The 25,930-nt window shown below is 38.3% G+C and overlaps 3 protein-coding genes across 3 annotated transcripts in view; 1 reads left to right on the forward strand and 2 right to left on the reverse strand.

The window, feature by feature from the left end:
- LOC116297239 (chitobiosyldiphosphodolichol beta-mannosyltransferase) overlaps positions 1–1,301 on the forward strand; it is a 26,047-nt gene extending 24,746 nt beyond the window's left edge. Inside the window, exon 16 of the mRNA XM_089038988.1 lies at positions 1,258–1,301. The gene's annotated coding sequence lies outside the window, so the exon portion shown is untranslated. The remainder of the gene's footprint in view (positions 1–1,257) is intronic.
- Positions 1–25,930, reverse strand: part of LOC148914013 (uncharacterized) — a 190,900-nt gene that overhangs the window by 31,631 nt on the left and 133,339 nt on the right. The window lies entirely within an intron of this gene.
- Positions 135–24,417, reverse strand: LOC116297243 (polycystin family receptor for egg jelly-like). Its single transcript, XM_089025931.1, has 16 exons — positions 24,223–24,417; positions 17,332–17,371; positions 15,974–16,663; positions 15,492–15,667; positions 12,624–14,853; positions 11,302–12,130; positions 10,158–10,716; positions 9,361–9,561; positions 9,103–9,228; positions 8,506–8,724; positions 7,722–7,964; positions 6,751–7,332; positions 5,080–5,310; positions 2,962–4,617; positions 2,501–2,666; positions 135–1,765 (listed from the first exon to the last, which is right to left on the reverse strand). The coding sequence occupies exons 1-16, from the start codon at positions 24,274–24,276 to the stop codon at positions 276–278; spliced, it is 9,492 nt and encodes a 3,163-aa protein (XP_088882057.1). The 5' UTR covers positions 24,277–24,417; the 3' UTR covers positions 135–275.

Genomic DNA, 25,930 nt, shown 5'->3' on the forward strand with positions numbered 1-25,930 from the left:
CACCATGTTGGATGATATAACAAAAGACATGACCACCATGTTGGATGATATATAACAAAAGACATGGTCACCATGTTGGATGATATAACAAAAGACATGACCACCATGTTGGATGATATAACACAACACATGACCACCATGTACAATGTTTTATTTGGTTCATTCGTCTGTAAGCGAAATAGAAAGTTCCACTACTTCTACGATGGATTACAGAGTTTCGCAAATGGATTTATAAAATTCCCTTGAAATCTTATGTTTCCCACGACCTTGTTAAACTAGATTCTAGTTTTAGTGATTTCGAGGCGATCCCCAAACGTTTTTTTACGCGCATCGTTTTCTTTAACCAGAGTCTTCCCGCGTCTATGAACACACAAATACTTGTACAACAATTCATCAAACGTATCACAATAATCTTGCTCCATTAGCAATGACTCTAATTTATCAACGCGAAGTAGCAGTTCGTTGAGCTGTCCATGTGCATGTGAACTATCGAAAGTTTGGTTTTCTCTATCACTGATAGATTCTGAAATGGTATCAGTTCTGTCCATAGTGAATCCTCGTTTATTAAGAAAACGCATCCCCGAAAGAGCTTTCAGTTGTTCTACCATAAAGTCAACTATTTCAAAGTCATTCTTGAGTTTTTTGTTCGATTGCTTCACCTCTTGAAACGAGGAAATAACGAGAACTATAAGGATGTTGAGGAGCAAAAACTTCATCACAATCATGTAAAGGATGAAAGTTATAGCTCCTAGAATCCTGAAAGGGTTCATGAATTCCTCAAAACTGAATTTGCCAAGAATGACACTGAGAAGCTTTTCCATGGAACGAATAAAGGTGCTGAACGAAAGATATTCGCTCCCGAGCATGAGAAAATACAGCTGAGAAAACGCAAAGAAAACAAGTAAAAAGATGCACCAATAGCTGCCAAGATCTTTTGCTGCATGCTTCAAGGTGTGCGCAAGGATGTACATTCTTTTGTTAAAGTTCAAAAGCTTGATAATCTTGAAGAAAGCAACGAACACCGTCAAAGCCATGAAGTTCTCAAACACCTGTTGCCAGGTGGAAATATAATGAAAGTTTGTAAAGTTACTAGGGTCGCTAAGATACTGTTGTAGAGTCCATTTTCTTATCCCAAAGCAAATAAAATAATGTGCAATAGTGACCCAAGATAATATGATAATGATAATTTCGATCCAGACCCATGATGACTTGAAGTACTGACAGCGATTCTTGTATATACTTTTTCCTTCTCGATAGGTGAAGTAGGTGACAAAAAGGAGAAAGAACACTTCCATTGCGACGACGAAAAGCTGAAAGTCTCCGACGTATCGATACAAGCGATACGTGAGGAACTCGTGCTTGATAGTAAAGCCTCCCGATTGCATAAATTCTATCAATACTATGCAAGCAGTGAAGAGATTGCTTGATGGGTTATACAAGTTGAATTCAACAAAAACAGCCTTGGAAAATTTATCAATCCACAACTGGTCTTTAGCCTTGTGGATTTGCTGTAACGCTTTGTAGTAAATCGGAGAAAACTTCAGCACATATCCACCACCAGAGTACGTCTCGATGTTACCAATCACAGGAAAGCCTCGTAGTTGAGTTGCGCTGCTGTAATGCCAAAGAGGATCATGGGAAGGATTGGATGTGTTGGTGGCTACCCATCCTGGTAGGTAGCTGTTTTCGTCTTCGGATGTCATGGAATATGGCATTGTGCATTTGGTTAAAAGAAAGCTGGCACCATCAGGGACTTGGCAACCACCTGAAATAAAAAAAGGTAAGCACATTCAACTGGCTTGTTGGTCCACATTGAGCTATTTCAAAAATGGTTTGTGAAGGATTTGTTGCATGTTGGATACCAAGCCCAAAATACACGAAGGGTAGGTAAAGGGCGCACTTTCGAGCGCTTATGGATGAGACACTGGTTTGGAAGAATGGACTACTTCGACGATACGGCGGCCATCTTGAATGACAAGACAATATGGGTCATCTAGGGGGCAAATGTAAAGCTTTGTTACAGTAATGGCGTCGACTGATATTTACGATTCATGACAAGGCATTTTCACAAGAGATGAATTTTTAAAAATGGACCGTTCCACAACTGAGAAAGATTCTCAAAGATCGTGGGGTCCGTAACAGGATCTTAGTTTGGTTTTGTCTCCTGAATGACCCGTAATGCCTTGCGATTGAAGATGGCCGTGGTATCGTTAAAGATGCCCATTGGGCAACCAATCACTGCGTTATTGAAGTAAAATACATTATAGTTACTTTTTACGATTCAATCGCAAAACAAAAAACAAAAAACAAAACAAAACAACAACAACAAACAAAAAAAAAAAACAAAAAAAAAAACAAAACAAAAAAAAGAAACAGTAAAGGAAAGCACAGCAAAACAGGACAAAACAAAAAGCAAATCGATACGAAACGAAACTAATAAAATAAGATAAAGCAAGGAAAATTGTTTTGGGAGACTTTGAAAACCAGCAAAAATACAAACCTTTTTTAATCCTCAATTGCCGTAGCCTAGCTACTCCTACGCTCATTCCAGAACCGCCATCAATGAATGGAGTGGGTCGACCTGTGTAGTAATACCATTGAATGTTGTACATGATCGGCAGTAACACGTTCTCTAGCCATTGCCATACATCTGCAACCTTGGACGCCTGGAGAGTTAAGTAAAAGTTTTTTAAAGTTACTGATACAAGCTTTGCTTACTCTCGCCCGCGTTGAAAAGACAATTTTCAATATTGTGGTATCATCCATCCCATCCATCCCTCCATCTCTCCATCCCCCCATTCCTCCATCCCTCCATCCCTCCATCCCTCCATTCCTCCATCCCTCCATCCCTCCATCCCTCCATCCCTCCATCCCTCCATCCCTCCATCCCTTGTTGCTATCGGTATCTTGGTCCCAAATCTAGTTTTATCGACTCTGTTAATTTTGACTAAAAAAGTTTACCTTTTGAAATTGGTCCGGTCGATATCCCTTTGACAATCCGCTATAATTCGTCCTCATCACTAATCCTTCCACCGATTCTTTCTGCAAGAAAGAGCTCTTATCCCTCTGTCCATACGATATCAGTAAAATTATCAACAAGAAAAACATATATGTCACAATATCTGAAAGAATAACAGCCATCTGTTTTTCTTGGAACCTTTTCTTTCTCGCCATTTCGAGAGTGTCCTCAGAAGGTATTGTGACGGGAACACATGGGGCTTGGATTGTCGTGCAATGCATTGATTGGCTCTGGGTCAAACGTTGTCTTTTTCCCATATCGCTTTCCTTATCCGAGTGATCGTTTAAGTTCGGTTTCTTTATAATAAATGCAAAGATGACAGCGAAAACGATGACTTTTAGGGGTTGGCTGACGAAAATATCTTGAGTGACGGAAACAAACATGGAAAAAAGCCACTTTTCTGAAGTTCGTCTGCCAAATTCTATCCCATACATTAGGGTGACAGCTGTAGATGTAAGTGAAGTGACAGCGATACCTGCCCATCCGATGTAGAAGCACCAATACGGAAGACCTCGAAAAGCTTTTCTTTTTGTCTCCTTTCGTTCTTCCTCCTTCATGGAAGGTGCTATTAAATTGTTGCAGCAGTCTTCCCTGCTGCTCTCAACTTGTTTTGAACTCTTCGAAATACGAGGAATGACAAAGACAGCCGCCAACCTCAAAGGTAAGAACCCAGCTCTCGGGTGTTTAAGACTGTTATGATTTTTACAGCCTTCCTGTTCCATTTGGCTCAGCTGCAAAGAAGACGATCTTTCGTTCTTCAGTGGATGATAGCTACTTGGCATGAACGTGGGTACGAGTTTCATAGGTGTTACTTTGTTGCTGTCTGCTTTCTGTTGCTTCTTAGGGATATCAGGAGACCTTCTCAGCTTACTGTGACGGAAGATTTGAACTAGAATAAGGTTAATAGGAAAAACTACGAGGCTGCTCATGATGCCAATGGAAATCTGTTCCCAGGAAAATTGAAACGGTCCAAGATCCACTGCAGTGTAGCTTCCCTTGTCTTTTTCGTACCACATAGCGTTGGCCATCATCGTGCAAAGAAGAAGAGAAAGGCAACAGGAGACTCTCTGGACGCGAGTGAAAGGACTATGCGGTGGTCGCCAGATAACAGAAAACCAAAGATGCGAGTCAGTCAAATCTTTTTTGGTTTTCGCCAAGAACATTTGAGAAAACTGCGCCATTTCTTCTTCGCTGGTAATGGGTAGAACTCTATCGATCATCCCGTCTCCTTCGTCTACGGCAAACCATCTGTTACATAAAAAATGGGAGATCTCTCCAGTTTGAATATCGCGTACTACAATGTGTTTTAGGAACAGAGCCGGGTCTTTGCCTTTGTTGTCATGCCATATTCTGATATGTAAAAGTGGCCCTAGTGATTCTTTAGTCGTGAGGAGAAAAGACGACGCTGTCCCTCGTTGGAGTGTCCTGTGAGATGCGTTGTCTGTCAGGAGGTAAGGTTCACTGTCGTGGAGCTCTCCGTATATCATTATTGCTGTATTGGCTGTCGTGCCAGCGTGCCTGCGAATTCCTGTAGTTACCGCTACTTCGTAGATGTACTTGTTACCGGGCTGGTTACTTGGGCTAATCATCACTTCGGTCTTGAACCATAAAAATGAAAGAAGATAGTTGAAAGAAAGAAATACTACCCGTTTTTGTCAAGCCCTGGGTGGATCTAAGTCAGGGCATGGCTTACTCACAGATAGAACCCTGAAACAACCTCTGGGCTGATCAAAGTCAGGGCACGCCTAACTCACAGGTCGAACCCTGAAACAACCTCTGGGCTGATCTAAGTCAGGGCATGGTTAACTCACAGATAGAACCCTGAAACAACCTCTGGGCTGATCTAAGTCAGGGCACGACTAACTCACAGATCGAACCCTGAAACGACCTCTAGGCTGATCCATGTCTTAACACGACTAACTCACAAATCGAATTATCTCACATATGATGCCTGATCGAGAAATTGAACCCAAACCCAAGAGATGAAAAGCACGTTACTCCTACGCCTGCTTTGATTCTCAGAAGTTGTGACAAGAATGACCAAGTGAAAGAAGACTTACCTTTAGAACATCACGTTTATCAGCACGGCGTGCCCATAATATCGCTAATGCATAGACCAACCATATAGTGCATAGTACAGCCAGGACAGGCAAGTAGTATGAGGGGTCAGAAATCCTCAAAGCGATTTTTTCAAGATCCAAACTGTTAGGGGGAATAAATATCTTGCTTCCAAACCAAGTGAGATGGTTGCACAAGCAGTGAATACGATGCTGATTCGTTTGGGGAGCAACCTATCAAAATAAAAATAATGATCTTTATTGCAAAAATAAATAAAATAAAATATATACTTGCTCCAGCAACGCTCTCTCACATCAATGATTTTCAGAGAGGTCCTGGACAAAAAAAAACGAAAAAAACAATGACAGAACTGCATTTGTACTCTAGCTTTGAAAACAGTAAATTAAGGCTTGTGGACGTAAGGGGAAGGCTTCGATTTGTGGCAGCCCCCTCCAAGAATTTGAATTTTGATTTTGATTTTGATTTTGATTTTGATTTTGATTTTGATTTTGATTTTGATTTTGATTTTGATTTTGATTTTGATTTTGATTTTGATTTTGATTTTGATTTTGATTCTGATTTTGATTTTGATTTTGATTTTGATTTTGATTTTGATTTTGATTTTTGATTTTGATTTTGATTTTAATTTGATTTTGATTTTGATTTTGATTTTGATTTTTGATTTTGAATTTTGATTTTGATTTTGATTTTAATTTTAATTTTGATTTTGATTTTGATTTTGATTTTGATTTTGATTTTGATTTTGATTTTGATTTTAATTTTGATTTTGATTTTGATTTTAGTTTTGATTTTAATTTTAATTTTGATTTTAATTTTAATTTTGATTTTGATTTTGATTTTGATTTTGATTTTGATTTTGATTTTGATTTTGATTTTGATTTTGATTTTGATTTTGATTTTGATTTTGATTTTGATTTTGATTTTGATTTTGATTTTGATTTTAATTTTAATTGGTTTCCATTTCATATATTTATATATAACTGAGTATTACATGGTATATATTAATTTCATACAATGTTTTTGAGAGGAAAAAGTTTGAGAAATTCCTTAAAGTTTCATTTTGGCATAACAGAAAAGCCCTTCTTGACTGAATGGTTTTCTCTTTCGCTTATATTCATGTAATTCCGGATTTGGCGGGAACTTTCGCACCATTATTTCTCAATTGACACGGTTTTCTTTGTTATTCACAAGGCTTTATTTTTGTTATAACCCTCATAAATGCGAGGTCAATATATAGTTATTAACCCGGTTAATAACTATATATAGACCGTTCGCATTTGTAATGAGCAACATTTGATAGAAAACCTTCTCAATTGATAAATGAAATACTTAATTACCTCGAACGTCGGCAAAAAGCCTATACATCCCTCGGGCCTGCGGCCCTCGGGATGTATATGGCTTATTGCCTCCGTTCTCGGTAATTAACTCTTACAAAATGCAGACGCGCGCCAACAAACGCGGGAGCTCTCGCTAAGTCAATAAGCTCAAACCATGAAAGCTGTTTTCTAGGGTACGCTCAAAATGCATCATTTTTAGGTGGAAAACTAAAGGAAAGGGAACTTTTAGAAAAACGTTAAGAAAAAATCTTCGGTACCTCTTACTGTCTGATATTTCTATTTTTAGATTCAAACACTTCTGTCCTCAGCTTTTACCTGACAACCGGTATTACTCCAATTTTGCTTTCCCTCGTCCCAATACAAACAGTTGACCACATTGACTGTTACATTAAAGATGACAGAGGTATTTCTCTTCTCATCACACGAAATGTTTCGGGATCTATCCCGTGAGATCCCGAGAAAGTAATCCCCAGTCCCGTTAAGCATTTCACTTGTAAGTAAAGTCTTAAATGTTCCATTCATTTGACTTATTTTCCAGGAATGGTTGTGTTCCACGAAGTCCGGATGGTTGTTTTTTCTCCACATCAAAATGCAATGGCTGTAATGTTTGGTGTCTTGTGAGGAACAGTTTGCTTCCAGGTAAATAGATGCGTCTTCTTCCGTTACTTTGATTTTATATACTGTAATGTTTATACATTGTTCGTGATCCAGAACACCGCTGATGTTGCTTTGGAGCTCTGTTGTTTTAGCATTATTCAAGAAAATAGAAATAGGCTGGGACAAATTATTGATAGGAATGGGATTGCCACTTGGGTCTTGTAGCTCTAGACTCGATACTTGACTGTTAATCGGCGTTAGGCCTTGGTTTGGGAAAGGCGACTCCTTGACTGTCAAAACCTGTGGAAGCCAAGAAAATCGTCGGAATGTTTATTTTTTTTATAGATTGAAAAGAATTAACCCTTTAACTCACTCATTTTTTTTATTCATTTCATTTCACTCAAGACACGCATGTCGACATTTATTTTGCCAGCATACATTTGTTTGTAAAAGTTGTAAGAACAACAACAACAACAAACAAAACAAAACAAAACAAAACAAAACAAAACAAAAACAAACAAAACAAAACAAAACAAAACAAAACAAAACAAAACAAAAACAAACAAAACAAAACAAAACAAAACAAAACAATATTAGATTTTTCTTAGGTATTAGGTATTAGGTATTTCCTTTCAAGCGAACCGTTGTTTAAATATGATTGAACAATCTTCGTTTCATCCTGGACTTACCTTAGCATCAACGAATTCAAACCCATTCGTTTTGTCTTGTATTCCGTCCGATGGCAAAGTGAAAGTCGATCCTGTTCGGTCTAGATTCATACCACCGACATCACTGGTTGGTTGTCTCTGGACAGCTATTTCGAGGTTGCCGCTTTGTACGAGACTTGGCGAATCACCGGGTTTTTTTCGTCGTACCAATGCACGTGCTGTTTGATCTGCTCCATTAAGACACGTAGTGGCTGCCTGCTGGCTCTAAATTATGAAATAATGAAAACTTTATTGAGATTTTCCCGAAATACAATCGTAAATCTCGCTACGTATAGGTAATTACAATATAATAATAATAATAATAATAATAATAATAATAATAATAATAATAATAATAATAAAAAAATTCTATTGGTTCGTTGATTTTGTGCGATAGATATTCAACTGTTGCGATATCCTTACCTCCTTCCTTCCTTCCTTCCTTCCTTCCTTCCTTCCTTCCTTCCTTCCTTCCTTCCTTCCCTCCTTCCTTGCTTCCTTGCTTCCTTTATTCCTTCATTTTATCCATTGTCCACATTTTCCCATCCTTTTCCCATCCATCCATCCTCCACAGCTATCCATCCATCTACTCCATACATCCATCACTTTTGTATCCGTCACTTTTGAAAATTTTCTCGATACTGATTGGTTAACATTGTTTTACAGATCAGCTAGATTCGTACTCACGACCTAAATCAATAAAATCGGGTCCCTATTTTGTACCCCTGTTTTGACCTTGCCCCTATATGTATGATATTTCCTATACCTTTCTTAACATTTCCTGGCTCTTGATAGCATTACTGTTATCCATCCAATCAATCTGCATTTTTTCGTCGTCTCTTGCCTTGTTTGACGTCATCTTTGACGAATCCAGAACATCGGACAAACCTTTGACAATGGCATCAGCTTCTTTCTCTATTGGCTTGTGCACATGTTTTTTTGCTAGTGTCGATGCCATGTTTTCATATCCTTTTGCACCATAGACCTTAACATACATTATTGTGTTAGGAGTGTACCTAATTAATAAGCTAATTAACATCAAAAATAAAAAAACGTGCCAAATGAATTGCTGGGTTTCAATCAGCTGATAAAAGTCTTTTAATCTCCTTATCTGATCCAAATGGTGTTCACTGACCACTGTGTGCGGTCAACCAGAAAGAATTCCATTAAAAACTTGAGATTCGGCTGATGCACATTCCACACAAGACAGGAAATGACGTCAAGTGACACCAACCAATTACTTTACCTGTTAGTCTCCTTGGCATTAGTTTCGGTCCCAGATCCTCCCGAGCCCTCTCCACTTAGTGGGCCCGGGAGGATCTGGGACCGAAACTAATGACGGCTACGAAGGAGAACTATTTACCTGTGCGTCGGACGTTACTTCATTTGTTATTTTCGTCGCACTTCGTAGACCTCCTAAAACTTGTCTAAGACTTGGAAAACTTGAAATTGTTTTATTTGAAAACTCCTTGGTGAGAGTTGTGCGAACCTGTAAACAAACACAAAGTATGGTTGCTAGGAGTAACAGTGACGACCCTCGCCTCTCGATCTCTGTTTACATGTTTATTACTTCAGGCGATGGTACAGTGAAACGCGGTACATCAGAAGTGCATTAACACACCTTTTCTCTCTCGCCTTGTCCTTTAGATTCAGTTTGTGCCAGAGAATCTTCATTCAACACAGATGATATAGTCGTCATGAACTGGATTGCCTGTTGGTCATCACCGCGGTTGTACATTTCTTCCAGAATGCTTGAGGGACCGTTAACGTAGCTGTTGAGTATGGCACCGATCGGTCCATCATCCTTACTAAACCCCATCACCTGATTCATTGGAAGCGAAAAGTAAGAGAAATCATGTATCTACGTATTGTCGTCTCTCCTCTTTCTCCCCCTTTTTTCTCGCCCTTCTTTTAGGCGGGGAGGAGGGAGACTGCCGATGTAGAGCGTTTCCTTTAATACACCGCCGTCCACAACCGTACGCGAATGAAACCAGTTTTAAAACCGGTTGTTAACCGGGTACACGTTGTGCGCATCAAATGTAACGTTTGACGAGAGCGGCAGTCAAAATCATGACGGCGTTGTTAAGTTACGCCACGCAGGCGCGACAAGTATAACGTCCTACATCGGCAGAGTCTATTTGTCTCACTCCACCAAAACAAAAGGAAAATAGGTTTTGCTAGCAGGGAATGACAGACCCTTTGAGCGTTCTTCGCACTGCAAATTTTAAAGTAATTACATATGAGCACTAAACCTTCCGATTAAAACTACAGTCGCGAATATTGAGAGTTAAAAAAGGAAAACTATTTTGGAAGGAACCTTCCAAAACCCTAGTTCTAGAGACTCCCCCTTCGTCGCTCTTTTGCCTCGGTAAACATTTTGGTCTGGCTACGGCCCTGTATTTACATGTATGAACTTACGGTCGCATGTAAAGGAACTCTCTTTCGTGATCCCAAGACATCAACAATATCAACGTGCAATCCTAACGTGTAGTTCTCCGATTCTTGTCCATTTGGAAGGTACAACAAAGGTGACTGCGGTTGCCAACCATATGCCATCATGGTCGGTCCAGTATCAGGATCAATATAGTAATACTCATACCACAAAGGGCTATCCTCATCACCCCATCCATTGCATTTTATTTGAAACGTCGTTTCAATGACTTTTCCATGGCTTGGAGATATACTACAAGCACCTCCTTCAGGAACATTGTCCGTTTTAAGGCGATAATCATTGCTCAGTCTTACACCATTAATTATAGCCTCTAATGACACTGTATAAGTATGATTAGGCTTGAAATCTCCTTGGCTAATGACAAACTTGTAGGACTCAAAGGGAAGCGACCTTTTCTTCACATTATGTCCACTTGATTGAGTCAGCTTCCAAGTGCAGGAGAGGTTTTTGTTTTCTTGGCAGGTTGTGGAGAAGAAAACAACGGCTTTGTTCAGATGGACTTTTTTATCACAGTTCTGGATACATCTGTCAATGAGATTATTAATAAGTAATAGCTAACAACAATTTTATTAATAATAAATAATTATTGATTATTACTTATTATCAATTATTATCAATTATTAAAAATTACTGTTATTAATTAATTATTATTTATTAATTATTCTATTTTTATCTCATCCCCCCATCTGTATCCGCATCGGAAGATTCGTATGTCGTTGTAGAATCACTATATAGATATTTCTTTTTCATTGAAAATGGTATATAATTTTCACCGCGCCAAAACAGCCATTCGCCTCATACACGCGTTTAAGTTTTGGGAACACGAGTTTTGCCGAGGCTGTGATTAAGCTACCGGACTGAGCTGTTATAATGGAGAAACGTCGCCGAAGGGGAGGTGGGTGGGGTCAAAAATCCGTCTAGCACTGACTGGTAAAGCGAACCAGAGCAAATGAGGTCGAAACCTTGGATTTTCTCGCTTAAATACGCAACTGCCGACCCGGGGGCATTCATAATGCTTCTCACCTAGGAATCACACCCAGAAAGTCATGATAACATTCCGCGCGTACTCGTTTCATGGCTGCTTTAGGGGTGAAAATAGAAATAGCTTACCTGAAACACAATGAGTGGAAGTTGCCACCTACAACATTGATTGTCTGTTTGGCAGAGGCTTTTCTTGTGCCTTTTGTAACTTCGACAAGAAAGCTACACTCGCCGTTACTCAACCGCATTTTGGGGACATAAAGGATTGAGTTATTACGTGGTATATCATCTCCTATCCACGAATCATTCCCCTTGCAATCACAAGACCACTTGAAAAACAGCGATGAACTGTCTGTTGCCGAGGTGCCTGGATCGTAAGACCTCGATGCGTTAAAAACAACCTCACGCTCACGTGACACCGTGCGTACATGACCACAGTCAATCAGTGCAACCAGATCTGGCTCACGGACCTTAACGTACCCAATTACAGACTTCGAAATGCCATGTGGATTCACCTTCACCATAGCAATCAATTTGTTCAATCCATAAGGTAAGGTATAGGATGGAAGGACCAATTCCCTACCGTCCAGCGAAACTTCTTCAGGTATTTTGACCATCCTCTCAGCCGTTGATTCGTTGGCAACATTAGAAATCATCCATGTGTAAGAGAATGTACCTGCAGCATCACAGCTTGCGTTTACTCGTGTTGCAACAGAATATTCATACTGTGGGAGTATGATTGGCGCCGAGCTGGAGTCACGTGACCCGCCCTCGATAGTGACGTCATGTATAGTGCATGAGCCATCTACCACTAGGAGCGTACTGTTTATAGTTTTATTTGGTCCAACCAGACTTGAAATATGGATAGATATAGTGTATTGTCGTGGGGTTTTGTATTGGTGTATCAGTGATATGATCGATGGCGATGAGTTAAGAAGTTCCTTTGCTTTAGGCACACCTTCGGAAGGAATCGTATGAAATAAATAGATGATGGGAATAGTCCCCTTCACAGTTCCCTGCGCCATCTTGAAAGGTAGCCGTGTCTTTGCATTGAAGTGAGACGAACGGTGAGCTTGCAATGATAGAGACATGTGAATAATTGTTCAAGGTGTTAAAAAAGGTCTCTAACACTGCAAGCTCACCATTCGTCTCGCTTCGATGCAAAGACACGGCTACCTTTCAAGATGGCGCAGGGAACTGTGAAGGGGATTATTGAAGTGTAAACTTGAGATTAGAAAAATGCAAGGTTTTGATCCGAACATTCTTTTAACTATCTTTTGTGTTCTCTTATTTACTTTCCTGTTTTTCTTTTTCTCTTTATTTTTAATTCTCATTTTTCCTTTTTCCTTTTTGTTTTGTTACTCTTTTTTCTTTCTAAATTTCATTTTAGTTCGGTTATCCGTTTATTTGTATCCGAGTCTAAAACCATTCAATTCATAATTCACACTTACCTTCTTCTCCAAAATCGACTTCGTAAGTTACGTTGGTACCCCGAAGGACCTCAAATCCAATCTCAACTTTCAAGTCTTTTCGAAGTTCAAGCTTTGTAATCCTGAATCCCTTTACCAACTCCTGCACCGTAACTCGACAGGTACGAGAAAGATTACCATTGCTGCTTGTCACTTCGCTAGTTACTGAGTAAATGTCTGGACTTTTGAATACATGGTATAAACGTCTCCTCGCTTTAGAAAGCACTGACGTATCTATTTTCCACGAGTAAGATAACGGTGCACCAGAGGTTAAATATGCTTCAAATACTACCTCTTTTCCAACAGCACCATAATTTGGACATACAAGGATCAAATCTGTGACGGTCAAGTTGGGAGTTATTGAGGAAATTAGGATATTAGTGGTGGAGGGGGAAATGCTTGAGGTTTCCATAACAACAGCTGACGTGACATCTATTGATGTTGCACTAATATTTAAGGTAGCTAAGGTAGCTGTTTCCATGACGATGGTTTTGGTTGGATAAATAGATATTGTGGTGGTTGCGGTAGCAGAAATGTGGTGACGAGAAACCACAAAAGTAGAATTTTCAAACAACGAGGATACTTGGTTACTGACATTAACACTAACTTCATATTCATTTGCCCTTTCAAATTTGTAGTCTATGGCGCAGTTTCCAGATGGAAAAAACGTGTCATCTTTGTCATTTATCGCCCAACGACATTGACCCAAATCTCCTGTAAATATTGCCTCGAAGTTACACATAGTTCCGATAGAAATATTTCTAGAGCAGTTGGTGTGGATTTGAACCCCAGATATTGCTTCTAAAACTTTTACATTCTTCTTTATATTCAGTTCTGGATGATTTTGCACAGTGCATTTGATATTCTCAGCCTTATTCTTACCGCTAGCGAAAGTATGGTACACTAGTTCTACACTGGAATTCTTCAACATTGTTTTCCCATCGCCAAAATCTAAAATTGTATCGACCTTTTCAGGCATGTCAGCACCTTTTCGAGCCGATAGATTAAACTTCTGATAAAACGATTGAGGTGTGCCTTCAGGCCATAGAACCTGGCAGCCTATAGCTTGTGGGACCCCTGCCTTGACATACATTGGTATTTGGATACATAGAGGATTCGGGATTACGAGTGTTGGGATGGTCGCTCCTTCGTAGGATGCGCTGTTATGCGCATAAAGTGTGGCCTTAAATTTCCCTAGGTTTTGAAAAACATGCGAAGCAGTTGTCGATTTGTTGACGTACGGTTTCTTCGGATCCTCGAATATCCAATGATATTCAACAAAGTTTCCTTGAAGGATACTCGCGTTGTAGAAGGTCTCAGCATTTTGATAAGCAAATTCAGCATACTTAATAGAAGCTCTAAGGCCCTTGACTTGGATTCGAACTGTTGTACTCTTTGAAACATATTTTTCAGAAACCAGGTTAGAAATTTTGAACGAAATCCCCACCACTTCACTTTTATGAAAGGTTACCATTACGTGGTAGTCCAATCCTTCAGTTTGATTCCCATTTATGAAAGGCGAATAGACGATATCCCTATTGGGAAGCTTTAAGATACAAGTTAGATTTGTCCCCTTGTCTGCTTTGATTATCACTTCACGACTTTCATTAACCACCATGAAGTCATCAATTCGATACCACGTACCACTCACTGGCACTTGCACGACGACCGTTTCATTAAACCTTGAATTTTCCACTGTAGAAATCAAGTTCCGAATCTTTGAACGTACAGAAATTATTTCAGCTTGGCTATGGCAGAACGTAAAGCTTATATCCATAGGAACGAATCCGTGAACGCGAAGAGCAAAGGACACATTTTTCCGTGTTACATTTCCTTGAGTGGAAAACGGTTTCCAGCTTGAGGCGAATGAAGAGTAGAGTACTTCGTGGTTGTGGTTTTGACCTTGGATTGCTTGGATACATTGTGAATCATTTGAAGCCCATCCAAGGACATCTCCAAACTCTACCAAAATTGCTTTCATGGAATTAGGCACAGAAATGAAGTTATATCCAGGGTTAAGAGAGACATCTAGTGAAAAGATGGTTTCGAAGGATGAATTGTTTAGGATACAGTTCTTGTTAGTGTTGCATGACCTTATTTGGAGGCACACTTCGTTACAATTATCGTTGGATAACAGGGACCATTTCTTACATAAAAGAGTGGACAACGAACATGACATGCTGCAGTTAGATTGTCTAGTTGGTCTAAATACCTAGAAAAAATATGAATTTATACACTGTAAGCATTAAAGATGAAACATCTCTGTACAACATATATTCATATGTCTTGAAGATGGGCGGACGACTGGTGTTGATGGACATCAAAACGACGCTAGTTGTCTTTCCTAAAAGTTCGGACAAGTTTATATATATAGTTTTAGGTAGCTCAGTGTGCTCCTTTATTCCTATATTTACCTCTTTCTAATATTTATATATATGTAATTTCTCTTTTCTAACATTTTTATTCATTTTTATAAAATAACTGTACTAAATCTCGCGTTCTGATTGGTTGGGAGTGCGTGCTTTATGAGAGCCCACAACACGCTCGCGTACTTTCAGTTTCATCATTCATGTAATTGGTATTTTATAAAAGAAATAAAAAACTCCCTTGCTGTGCTGTGGGGATTTATAAAGCACTTGGGGATTGGCAGAACAATCGAGAAGTGGTCAGAAGCACTCCGCTGCGTGTCGTGCTTCTCCTAACACTTCTCTCGTGTTCTGCCAGCCCCCGCTTGCTTTATAACTGCACACAGCACGCGTGCGCGTTTTCTATTTCTTCAATGTAATTTTACACTGAGTGCACATAAAGTTGTTGTTGTTGTTGTTGTTGTTGTTCATCAGAATAGTTTACCTGCAGTTTTGCAGAGCAATTAGAAGTAGCAAAAACCTCCCAAGCCTGTAACACTGTGGTAGTGTGAAAGCGTTCTCCAGGAATAACATACGTTCCACCTTGCTGGTCATCCAAAGACGAGTTCACTTGACTGGAAACTTCTGCTCTCAGATTTCCAACGCTAACCATTTCTATGTCTAAAATATTATTCACAAATCATTAATTATTAATACGAAAATTGTGATACAATTGAGTAGCAGGCGTGTTGAGGACGCTCGTCTCTACCTAATGCCTCAACGTCCGATGATAGGATAAAACCGATCATTTTACGTGAGCACGGATAGCTTTTATCGTTGCTTTCCCATTTTAGACCACGTGTCATTCCCTGCAGTATCATCGTTTATGCTCCGATGGTGATAGCACGTGGTTCTAATCATCATCATCATCATCACCATCATCATTATTATTACTACTACTACTATTATTATTATTATTATTATTACCTTGCAACTGAAATTCTTGCTTAATTCTTGCATTTTTTTGATTCACAGTCTCCAGGTCTACCGTCATATTTGAGCCCGTGAGAACATCCATACGACATAAAATCGTGGCCATCGTCTCTACATGGGAAGGACAACTCATTCCTTGCACGACCACTCCTTGCTGGACGATGACGTCACGATATGCGTGACATCCAGACCCGTTGTGTGACTTCGACCTCAACATCACTCGATAATGTCCTGATTTCAGGTATCGATGGCTTACATAACTCGTGTTGTAAATCCTGTTTGACAGACTATAGACATTCCCATCGCCAAAATCGAGCTCGACTTCGTGGTTCTTCGTAATGTTAAGGGTAACCATTGGCGGAATTTGAAAACGGACTTCATCAAACACTTCACAATATCCAGGGAGCAACCTACTTGTGTTATAGACATGCAAATATATTTTACTGACGTCATTTCCTGTTAAGGTCACGTGAGTCTGATTGCAGTCTGTGATGTTTATTTTCGACGTGATATTGTCATGACTGCATATGCAGAGAGAGTCGTTTGAAAGAGCAATTTTGAATGCTGAGGTGGCACATGCTTCTATGCAGCTCATTTCGGTCTTGTTTGTCGATAGAGTCGAGAGGACCTGCTTCGTCGAGTTGTTATCTGGTCCGTAACTATAGCAACCAAGGAGAAGAGAATCTGTGGAATCAGTGATACAAGGATGGTAAGTGATTTTTATCATTTTATTTTGTGGTTCATCTTCCTTCCTTCCTTCCTTCCTTCCTTCCTTCCTTCCTTCCTTCCTTCCTTCCTTCCTTCCTTCCTTCCTTCCTTCCTCCCTTCCTCCCTTCCTTCCTTCCTTTCTCCCTCCCTCCCTCCCTCCCCCTCCCTCCCTCTCTCTCTCTCTTTCTCTCTCTGAGCCTAAACCAGACTAAACCAGTGGGCCTTTTATCATGATTATAATGTCGATATATCTCAGTTATAGGCTTTACGTATTTTTAACTTAAATTTAAATCTAACAATAAGCATTTTTCATTATGAGAATAGACCTATCCCGAATTCGCTTGACTGGTCACGAAACAATGGTTTCAAGTCGAGGTTGAACTTGATGAATAAAAGAATCAAGTTCAGTCTCGACTTCAAACCATTGTTTCGTGGTCAGTCAAGCGAATTCGGGATAGGTCTATTGAGTAATAAATCAAGATCTAAGTATCTCTTTAAATTCAAAGGTATTTTTCACCACCTAAAGTAGAAAACAAAAACAAAAAGAAAAGAAACTCATTAGACTAACGCTCGGGGCAGCCACAGATACTACAATTACTGCCACAAATGCTTCCTAGGATATAGCTATAATTGCTTTATATTACCTGATGATGTAGGAGCCAGTTGGATAACGTCGCCATTTACCTAAAACAAATTATTTAATTGTTAATCTAGAGTGTTTTTCAGACATCATGGCGTACAAACGCTGACAGCTCTTATATCTATTCAAAATATGTCCATCCATCCATCCGTCCGTCCGTCCGTCCGTCCGTCCGTTCGTCCGTCCGTTCGTCCATCCATCCGTCCATCCGTCCATCCATCCCTCCCTCCATCCATCCCTCCTTCCCCCCCTCCCTCCCTCCATACATCAATCCATCAATCTATCCATCAATCCATCCATCAATCCATCCATCCGTCCACCCGTGCGTCCGTCCGACCATTTTTAAAAATTAAAAATATTTCAACAAACATCCACATTACTATTGCATTCTTTCTCAAACACAGCAGAAAAGTTACAAAATAAAGTATTAATAAAAAATAATTAAATAAATATAATCCTGTTTAATTTTTGAGTGTTTTTCCCTAATCAGTTCAACATTCTTTTTGGGATTACAATTGCTTTTATGCCACGAACTGAGCCATTCCTAATATACAGTTTTCAAAATGCTGTCGGAATCGTCTCAGACATTTTTATTACTCTATCGTATTCTCATCTCTCATGTCCTTTCTTCACTGATGTCCTGTCAGCCTTCATTGATTTTATATAAACAAGTCAAAAAGGAATCGCAGAATTGGGTTATTAGTTTAAATGAAAAAATCTAGCCCACGCTTTGACATGTTCCAATCATTCTCTTTGCATGGCTCTTCACTGTTTTGCTGATTTTGTCAGTTCTTTTATACAGATCTTCCATAATGTGAGATTTTTAAATCTGGTATCCGTAACTCGATTTTATTTCATTAAAACAGCCCACACCATCCGAAACAGCACTTAAAGATCAATTAATGTAGAAAGTTTGAATGGCATAGCAGCAAAACTCCCTAAGAATTTAGTATGAATTTCTGAGTTCTGGTCTTTGAGGCCTCCACCCCACATATTAAAAGACATATCTCTTGAGGGATAATTTGTTTTTTCAAAAGTGCGCAGTTTTTTAAACATTCATATTCTTTCATATAAAAAACGGTTTGCCATGAATACTTAGATTTTAGATCTTTGTACTAATGAGATGCTGACATTATAAAAGTAATGTCTTCCAATCCTCTATTTTTAATCCAATTTTCGCGCTAAATTTTTTTTTCCAAACTTGTAAAGCCTATCCTATCTGATTTTTTGATCCGCTCTGTACCCAGGAGGCAAAACGTTCTCCAAGACCAATGCACGGTTACTATTGTATCCACTTTTATGTCACGAATAGCCCCAAGTGTAAATAAACATGCCATATTTGATTTTAAATGCCAAATGTGTCTAGCATAGAAATTCAATATTATCAGTCATTATTGTCATTGCTATTGACATGCATAATCTTCATCATCATCCCTATCATCAAATATCATTCCCTACGATTTGGCTAATGCGTAGGGTCTGGGAACGAGGATAGGGACTTTAAGATTTGCAAAATCTACGACGGCGACTTCCACCGGAAGTGTAAATAATTTCTCTTTAGGGTTCTGTTCATTGGAGATTTCATTCAAAACATTGTCAGTAATGTTAATTCCTCCATAGGAAGACAGATTTTGAAGGCTCGAAACCCCAAAGTGAAGTTATTTACACTTCCGGTAGAAGTCGCCGTCGTAGAGAAGCGCCATTGACCTTCTGGAAATGGCGCTATATAAATGTTAATTATTATTATTATCATTATTATTATTATCATTATTATTATTATCATTATTATTATTATTACTATTATCATCATTATTATTATTATTATTATTATTAGATTTTGCAATTCTTAAAGTCCCTATCCTCGTTCCCAGACCCTACGCATTACCCAAATCGTAGGAAGTCCCTAATGTGGCAGGGCTACGCCTCATGTTTGTAAACCTGATAAAATGCTACTGCGCATGCTCTTTTATCAAAAAGTAGCAAACTAGTTGTTAATACGATTAAATCGTATTCATTTTAAAGTTTACCATAGTTCTGTAGACGCGTGTGAAGTGTCTGGAGCGATTTTCCTCAGACGGTGAAACAGTTTCTAGTAGTTCTAGTAGTATGATAGTCAAATAGACACAAAAGAAAACAAAGGAAAAAAGTTCTACTAATCTCTTCTAAGGCCTTATTATACGGAGCAATTTTCACTACAGGTTGCATGGAGCATTGCAGCGTTTAACCTACAGCGCAATAAGAAAAAAAAATGTTGCGAGACAAGTTGCATCACCAGGTGATCTCGGGGAACGTGAGCAAAGAATTGTTGGTACATAGTTGATCAGGTGTCCTAGTTTCACGATAATTTCAAACCAACCAAAACTGACTACATGTATTTGACCCATAGGTAATAGTTATAAGAATAGGTAGGATTTTAAATGCATCGCGTTCATAACGTAGCTAGGGAAGCAAAGATTCATAGTTATTTCCTCTGACTACGGCCGCCATGTTTTCTCCCAGTAGATTCGATAGTCCGCCTGATGAAATCTTTTTTCGCGCGCTGATTGGCTGGTTTTTGATGGGCTGTCAAAACGAGATCACCTGGCAATAGCTGTATTCCGATGTAGTGCGATTGACCATTTTTTTCAAGTTTTAATTTTCACAGTTTTTGGGTTGATTGTATGCTATATAGTATAGATTAGTTTATTATTAACTGGTCGGCCATAGACCTACAAATAAAAAAGTTACCTTTCTAAAAACAATTCACACTGCTTTGAAGAGTTAAATGAAGGAAAATTGTTTTGTCGTTACGTATTCGTTATTGTTGTTTTGTAACAGTGATGGAGGAGGAATAAGAAAAGAGAGAGAGAGGGGGAGAGAGAGAGAGAGAGAGAGAGAGAGAGAGAGAGAGAGAGAGAGAGAGAGAGAGAGAGAGAGAGAGAGAGAGAGAGAGAGAGAGAGAGATGTCTTTTATTTAATCTCGGGAAATTTCATCAATGTACAAATTGGTTTTCATGAAAACCGAGTTCATAGGTAATATATATAAAAAATTAATAATAACGTTAAGAATATATAGACAGATTTATGAAATAAATTCTCATCTACCCCCCAAAAATATTATAGTAATTAAAGTGTTAAGGACCAACAGACGAAAGATTCCTCTTAAAAGATTTTAAATTATTGGACAGTCTGACACTTTGGGGTAACGAGTTCCACACTTTTGCACCGTCATAAGAGAGAGCTCTTTTTAAAAACTCAGTGCTGGGTTTCGGTAACTTTAAGCACTTCTCTCTACCACGAAAATCGTAGGTATTTTCTTGAAAATAAAAGAGTTCCCTTACAGATTTTGGTGCAAGTGCATTTAAAGTCTTAAACATCATTATTGCTTTATGCTCCTTTCTTCTTCTTTGTAAGCTTTTCCAGCCTAAAGAAGTTAAAATATCACTAGATCTGACATCGTAGCTGCTTTTTGTTATTATTCTTGCAGCTCTATTTTGCATTTTTTGCAATCTTTCAGCAGACGTTACTGGTAAATTATCCCATACCACGTCACAATAGTCAAACCAAGGTAAAACGAGAGCCTCATATATGGTAATAGCTGTCTCCAAGGGGATGTAATCGCGGACTCGTCTTATGCCACTCAATCCAGAAGATATTTTTTTACAAATGTAATCAATATGAGCAGCCCAAGACACCCGTTCGTCAATCACAACACCCAGAGTTTTTGCTGTAGAGACTCTAGTAATTGGTTTGCTATTTAAATATATGTGTGGTTCGGGGGTAATTTTTTTCAATTTATCGTCAGAAGCAATAAACATGTGCTCTGTTTTAGCTGAATTTAAGCTAAGTTTGTTAGCTTTCAACCAGTTATGAATATTGGAAATATCAGCGTTCACCTCGTCAAATAGAGTCTTTTGTGATGTGCCACAAGTGGTGAGACTTGTGTCATCAGCATACATTCTAGCATTTGAAAATTTGACACTATTTGGCAGATCGTTTATGTAAATAATAAATAATAATGGCCCAAGGATTGAGCCTTGAGGGATGCCGCAATCGAGTGTTCTAGAGCTAGATAAGGTATGGTTTATGTAGCATCTCTGACTACGATCTGTGAGGTAAGATTTGAACCACTTTATCGACTCTTCTGCAATCCCATAATAGTATAATTTGTGGAGAAATATAGAGTGATTTACTGTGTCAAAAGCTTTTTTAAAATCTAGGAAAGTGACACAGTTCAATTTACCTTCATCCATATTGGTAAGCCACTCCGTTGTGGCTTCTAGGAGTGCAGTAGTAGTCGAATGAAGCGGTCTAAATCCCGACTGCTTTTGAGAAAGTAAATTATTTGAGTTTAGATACTCATATAACTGGTTAAAAACTATTCTCTCGAAAATCTTAGCAATAGTAGGTAAGACCGAAATGGGACGGTAATTATTCAAATCATCTTTGTCATTAGCTTTATGAATTGGCGTAACTTTCGCAAGTTTCAAGCCGTTAGGAAAAATCCCTTTATCAACTGATTGGTTGAATAGCTTCACTAGTGATTGACTTATTACTGGTGAAGCAATCTTGATGAAATGAGATGGTATACCGTCAAGACCTGTCGCTTTTTTAACGTCAATAGAATTAATGATTTTCATAAGTTCATCAACTGATGTGTGTCGTAAGGTGAATGTTGAGCCAATTCTAATTAGATAATCATTATAAGCAGTCGGTCCATCGGGAATTAAACAAGCTAATTTAGTCCCAATTTCAGAAAAATGACAATTGAATACCTCAGCTATTTCCTTCGAGTCACACATCGATGTATCACCTGTTTTGATAGATGTTACATAAGAGCCAGATTTAGTCCTTCGTGAGAGGACTTCATTAATAGCTTTCCAGACCTCCTTTGAGTTTTTTGAATTTTGTGCAAAATGATTTTCATAATATGACTTCTTGGCTCTTTTTATCTCGTTGTTGACGCGATTTCTAATAGACTTATAATCACTCCAGTCGTCCCTCGAATTCGTTTGAGTAGCTTTTTGTTTCATTTTATCTCTATCGTACATAGCTTTCCTCAAATCAGTTGTCATCCAGGGAGACTTCTTGTTTCTTATTCGTTTTGTTTTGATCGGAGCGTGCGAGTCAAGAACAGAGAGAAATAACTCTTTCCATCTGTCCCACATGTCATCCGGGCTTTCCTTATTATCCAAACAATCCCAAGGGAGTGTTGCTAAATCCATAAGAAACTTGTCGGAGTCAAAGTTTTTAGCCGATCTAAATGAGATCTTACAGTGATTGTTGTTTGTCGGAATTGCTATTTTCCGTATTGTATAAACCAGACTATGGTCACTGATACCAATGTGAACCACTCCACTTCGGACTACCCTATCTGGGCTATTCGTTAAGATCACATCAATGAGGGTTTTACTTTTTTCAGTGACTCTAGTCGGTTCTGTGATTAACTGCGTAAGTTGAAACAATTCAGCAGTCGTATTCAAATAGCGGGTTTGCTGATTAATATTAGTAGATAATAAATCACAGTTTAAATCCCCTAGGATATAAATTTCCTTAAACTCAGAATCTATTTTTGTTAACACATTTTCAAATATATTGAAAAATGAGCGTGTATCATAGTTAGGAGGCCTATAACAGGCTAAAACGGCAAAAGACTTGCTATTTGGCTTCATGATTTCAAAACACAGGGACTCTACTTTATCATCAGTTAAGTCACTACGGTTTTTCCCATTTACGCCCTTTTTCAAGTATAAACAAACTCCCCCTCCATTGCGGTTTCTATCAGACCTATGGATGTCATAGCCTTCGATGCTCACCATTGAACTTGGGATTGATGGATCGAGCCTTGACTCATTTATGCAAAGAAGATCAAAATTTTGCTGAATGACCCATGATCTCAGTTCATCTATATGAGCTACAAGACTAGTTATATTTAAAGAGGCCATTTTAAAACCTCTAACATTAGGAATAGAATGAGGTCTATTATCACCGTCAGACTTATCAATATTAGTATTTGAGACAATACTAGAGGGATGAATAGAGGAATCTGTTTCGTCTAGTGGTTCCTTACCTTTTAATCATGCTTTAGATTTAAGATATTTATTGAAATCTTGCGCAAGGATTCCTATTCCTGCACGATTTAAATGCAGTCCTTTGGTGTTAAGTCCTTTCTCTGTTACATTATGAGAAATATAGTCCCATTCAGAGAGAGAGAGAGAGAGAGAGAGCCGACAGAAGGAGGCAAAAGGGAATAACAACGTAAAAATATAATTAAATACTTTTTCACTATAGTTCCATTTCTTTCTTTCCTTCTTTCTCTCTTTTCCCCCCGTTCGTTCTTTCTCTTCCTTTTCGCGTTGCTTTTTTCTTTCCTTTCTTTTCCTTACTTCCATTCTCCACTGCTCTTTCTCTAGCAATGATACTGTTCCAAGTCCTTGGCTACAATGTAAAATTCTTAATGATACTCAGTTACTCTAAGAAGGCAATTTAAACCAATTCACCAGAAAACATTAGCAACCATGAGCAAATATGAAAGCGAAATATTAAATCGGAAGAGATTTTCCTCTCGTTCAATTGCAAATTAAAAAAACACATCTCAGCCCAGTTGTGAGAAGAATTCTGTATTACTCGGACAATGTCAAAACTGCATAAAGAAGCTCGCTTAATATCATGTAGCTTTAGACAATGGCTACTAGATAGACCCTCGTTGCCTTACAAAGAACCTTCAATTTAAAATTAAATTAGCTTCTTTTAAACTATGTTTTGGATTGGAAAAAATATATGGACTTTACAAATACTAAGAAAGACTTACCAAGATAAAACCTAGAGCTAAAATTAAATTAGCTTCTTTTAAACTCTGTTTTGGATTGAAAAAAATATATATATATGGACTTTACAAATATTAAGAAAGACTTACCAAGATGAAAACGACCCTCATTAATACACAAATCTGAATTGCTTCCCTCATCATCCTTTAAAAATATGTCTTTATATTTTATCCAAAGTTGAACTTTTGCTTTCTATGTTTTTACAGTATTCTTGCCATAAGCCATGTAACAGCAGATTCTGGCAGAATTTTAAGACTATTATCGCTATGGGAACTCCAGTTAGATGAAAGGCCTCCGGTGCGAAGTCCCAAGAACACAGCTTGACAGGTAATATACGTAGGTGACTAATTGATCAGAACTTGGTTTTGCTAAAACTCAACCAATCAATTAACTACGTCGAAACGTTTTCAGTTTTATGAGTATCCTCAGCGTTTTATTCTTTATGACAGCATACTTAACGAGCTTAAATAAAGCGGAGTCCGATTGGTAATGTGTTTGGGGATTTATGGACTTTTTAATACATTGCTCTGTGAATTAACTCTTTGTTCGGAAAATTGAATGAAATGCGATTTGAAAAAGGAAATTGGAGAGATTCATATCCGCCAATTAACGAAATATACAGTCTCGTAGACCAGTTCAAAGTATTTATTTTTATAAATTAGAATAGGAAAAACTAAGTTCAGATAAAAGTAGCAAATTCCTCGAATGGTTGTTGTATTTCTTACTGTGTTTTTGTTGTTTTATATTTGTTTCTTAACATAAACCTAGTCTTAATATAAACAACAATTGTGGATTTGCTATTGTTAAGGTGTATTGGTTTAATTGCTATTCGGAGTAGCTTCTTTAGGTCAATGTTGTCAAGTGAACCGTATGAGTTGGGCAAAAAAGATATAATGATAGCGTAGGACCTAAAAGTATTTGAAGAAGTTGAATTTGATATTAAGGTTTTTAGTAAAATGGAAGGATGTATTGAGAAGAACTTTTTAAAAAGCCAAAAGGATAAATCAAAGTCAAAATCAAACGCATAATTTATTTGAAATTTATGGATTAAATTGAAAATGATAGAGAAAATATAATGTAATGGATATTGAGATGAATATAGCAATTGAGTTATGGTACTAGTACTGTGGAAATAGAAATGCAGAAAAAGAAATAGGAGAATATTTAAACCACCACCACGACTAGCCCATACTGCTGCTGCTGTTGCTACTCATTGCTGTTGCTGCTGTTGTTGCTGCTGCTGTTGCTACTGTTGCTACTCATTGCTGTTGCTGCTGCTGTTGTTGCTGCTGTTGCTGCTACTACCACTATACTACCACTACCACTACCACTACCACTACCACTACCACTACCACTACCACTACCACTACCACTACCACTACCACTACCACTACCACTACCACTACCACTACCACTACCACTACCACTACCACTACCACTACCACTACCACTACCACTACCACTACCACTACCACTACCACTACCACTACCACTACCACTACCACTACCACTACCACTACCACTACCACTCTATTGAAAACCACTCGATATATTTTGTAATGGCAATTGTTATGGTAGCAATTAAAAGTGGAAAAATCATTATAGTAGGATAATAGTGCCAATTATCGAGAGAGAAAATGAAAAAATAAATAACAGTCTATTTTTCTCTTATCCACGACAAACAAAAAACTAGAAAACTAATAATGATTTTAGTATTTCCTTCCTTCTGACAAACTTGTTTTGTTTGTTACATCATAGTTAACATATTTACGTATTTTCTGTAAGATAAATAATCGA

Source organism: Actinia tenebrosa, unplaced genomic scaffold (genome assembly GCF_029948245.1).
Source record: "Actinia tenebrosa isolate PJP-AT-01 unplaced genomic scaffold, QUT_ActTen_1.0 PGA_scaffold0__85_contigs__length_37466705, whole genome shotgun sequence".
Lineage (NCBI taxonomy): Eukaryota > Metazoa > Cnidaria > Anthozoa > Actiniaria > Actiniidae > Actinia > Actinia tenebrosa.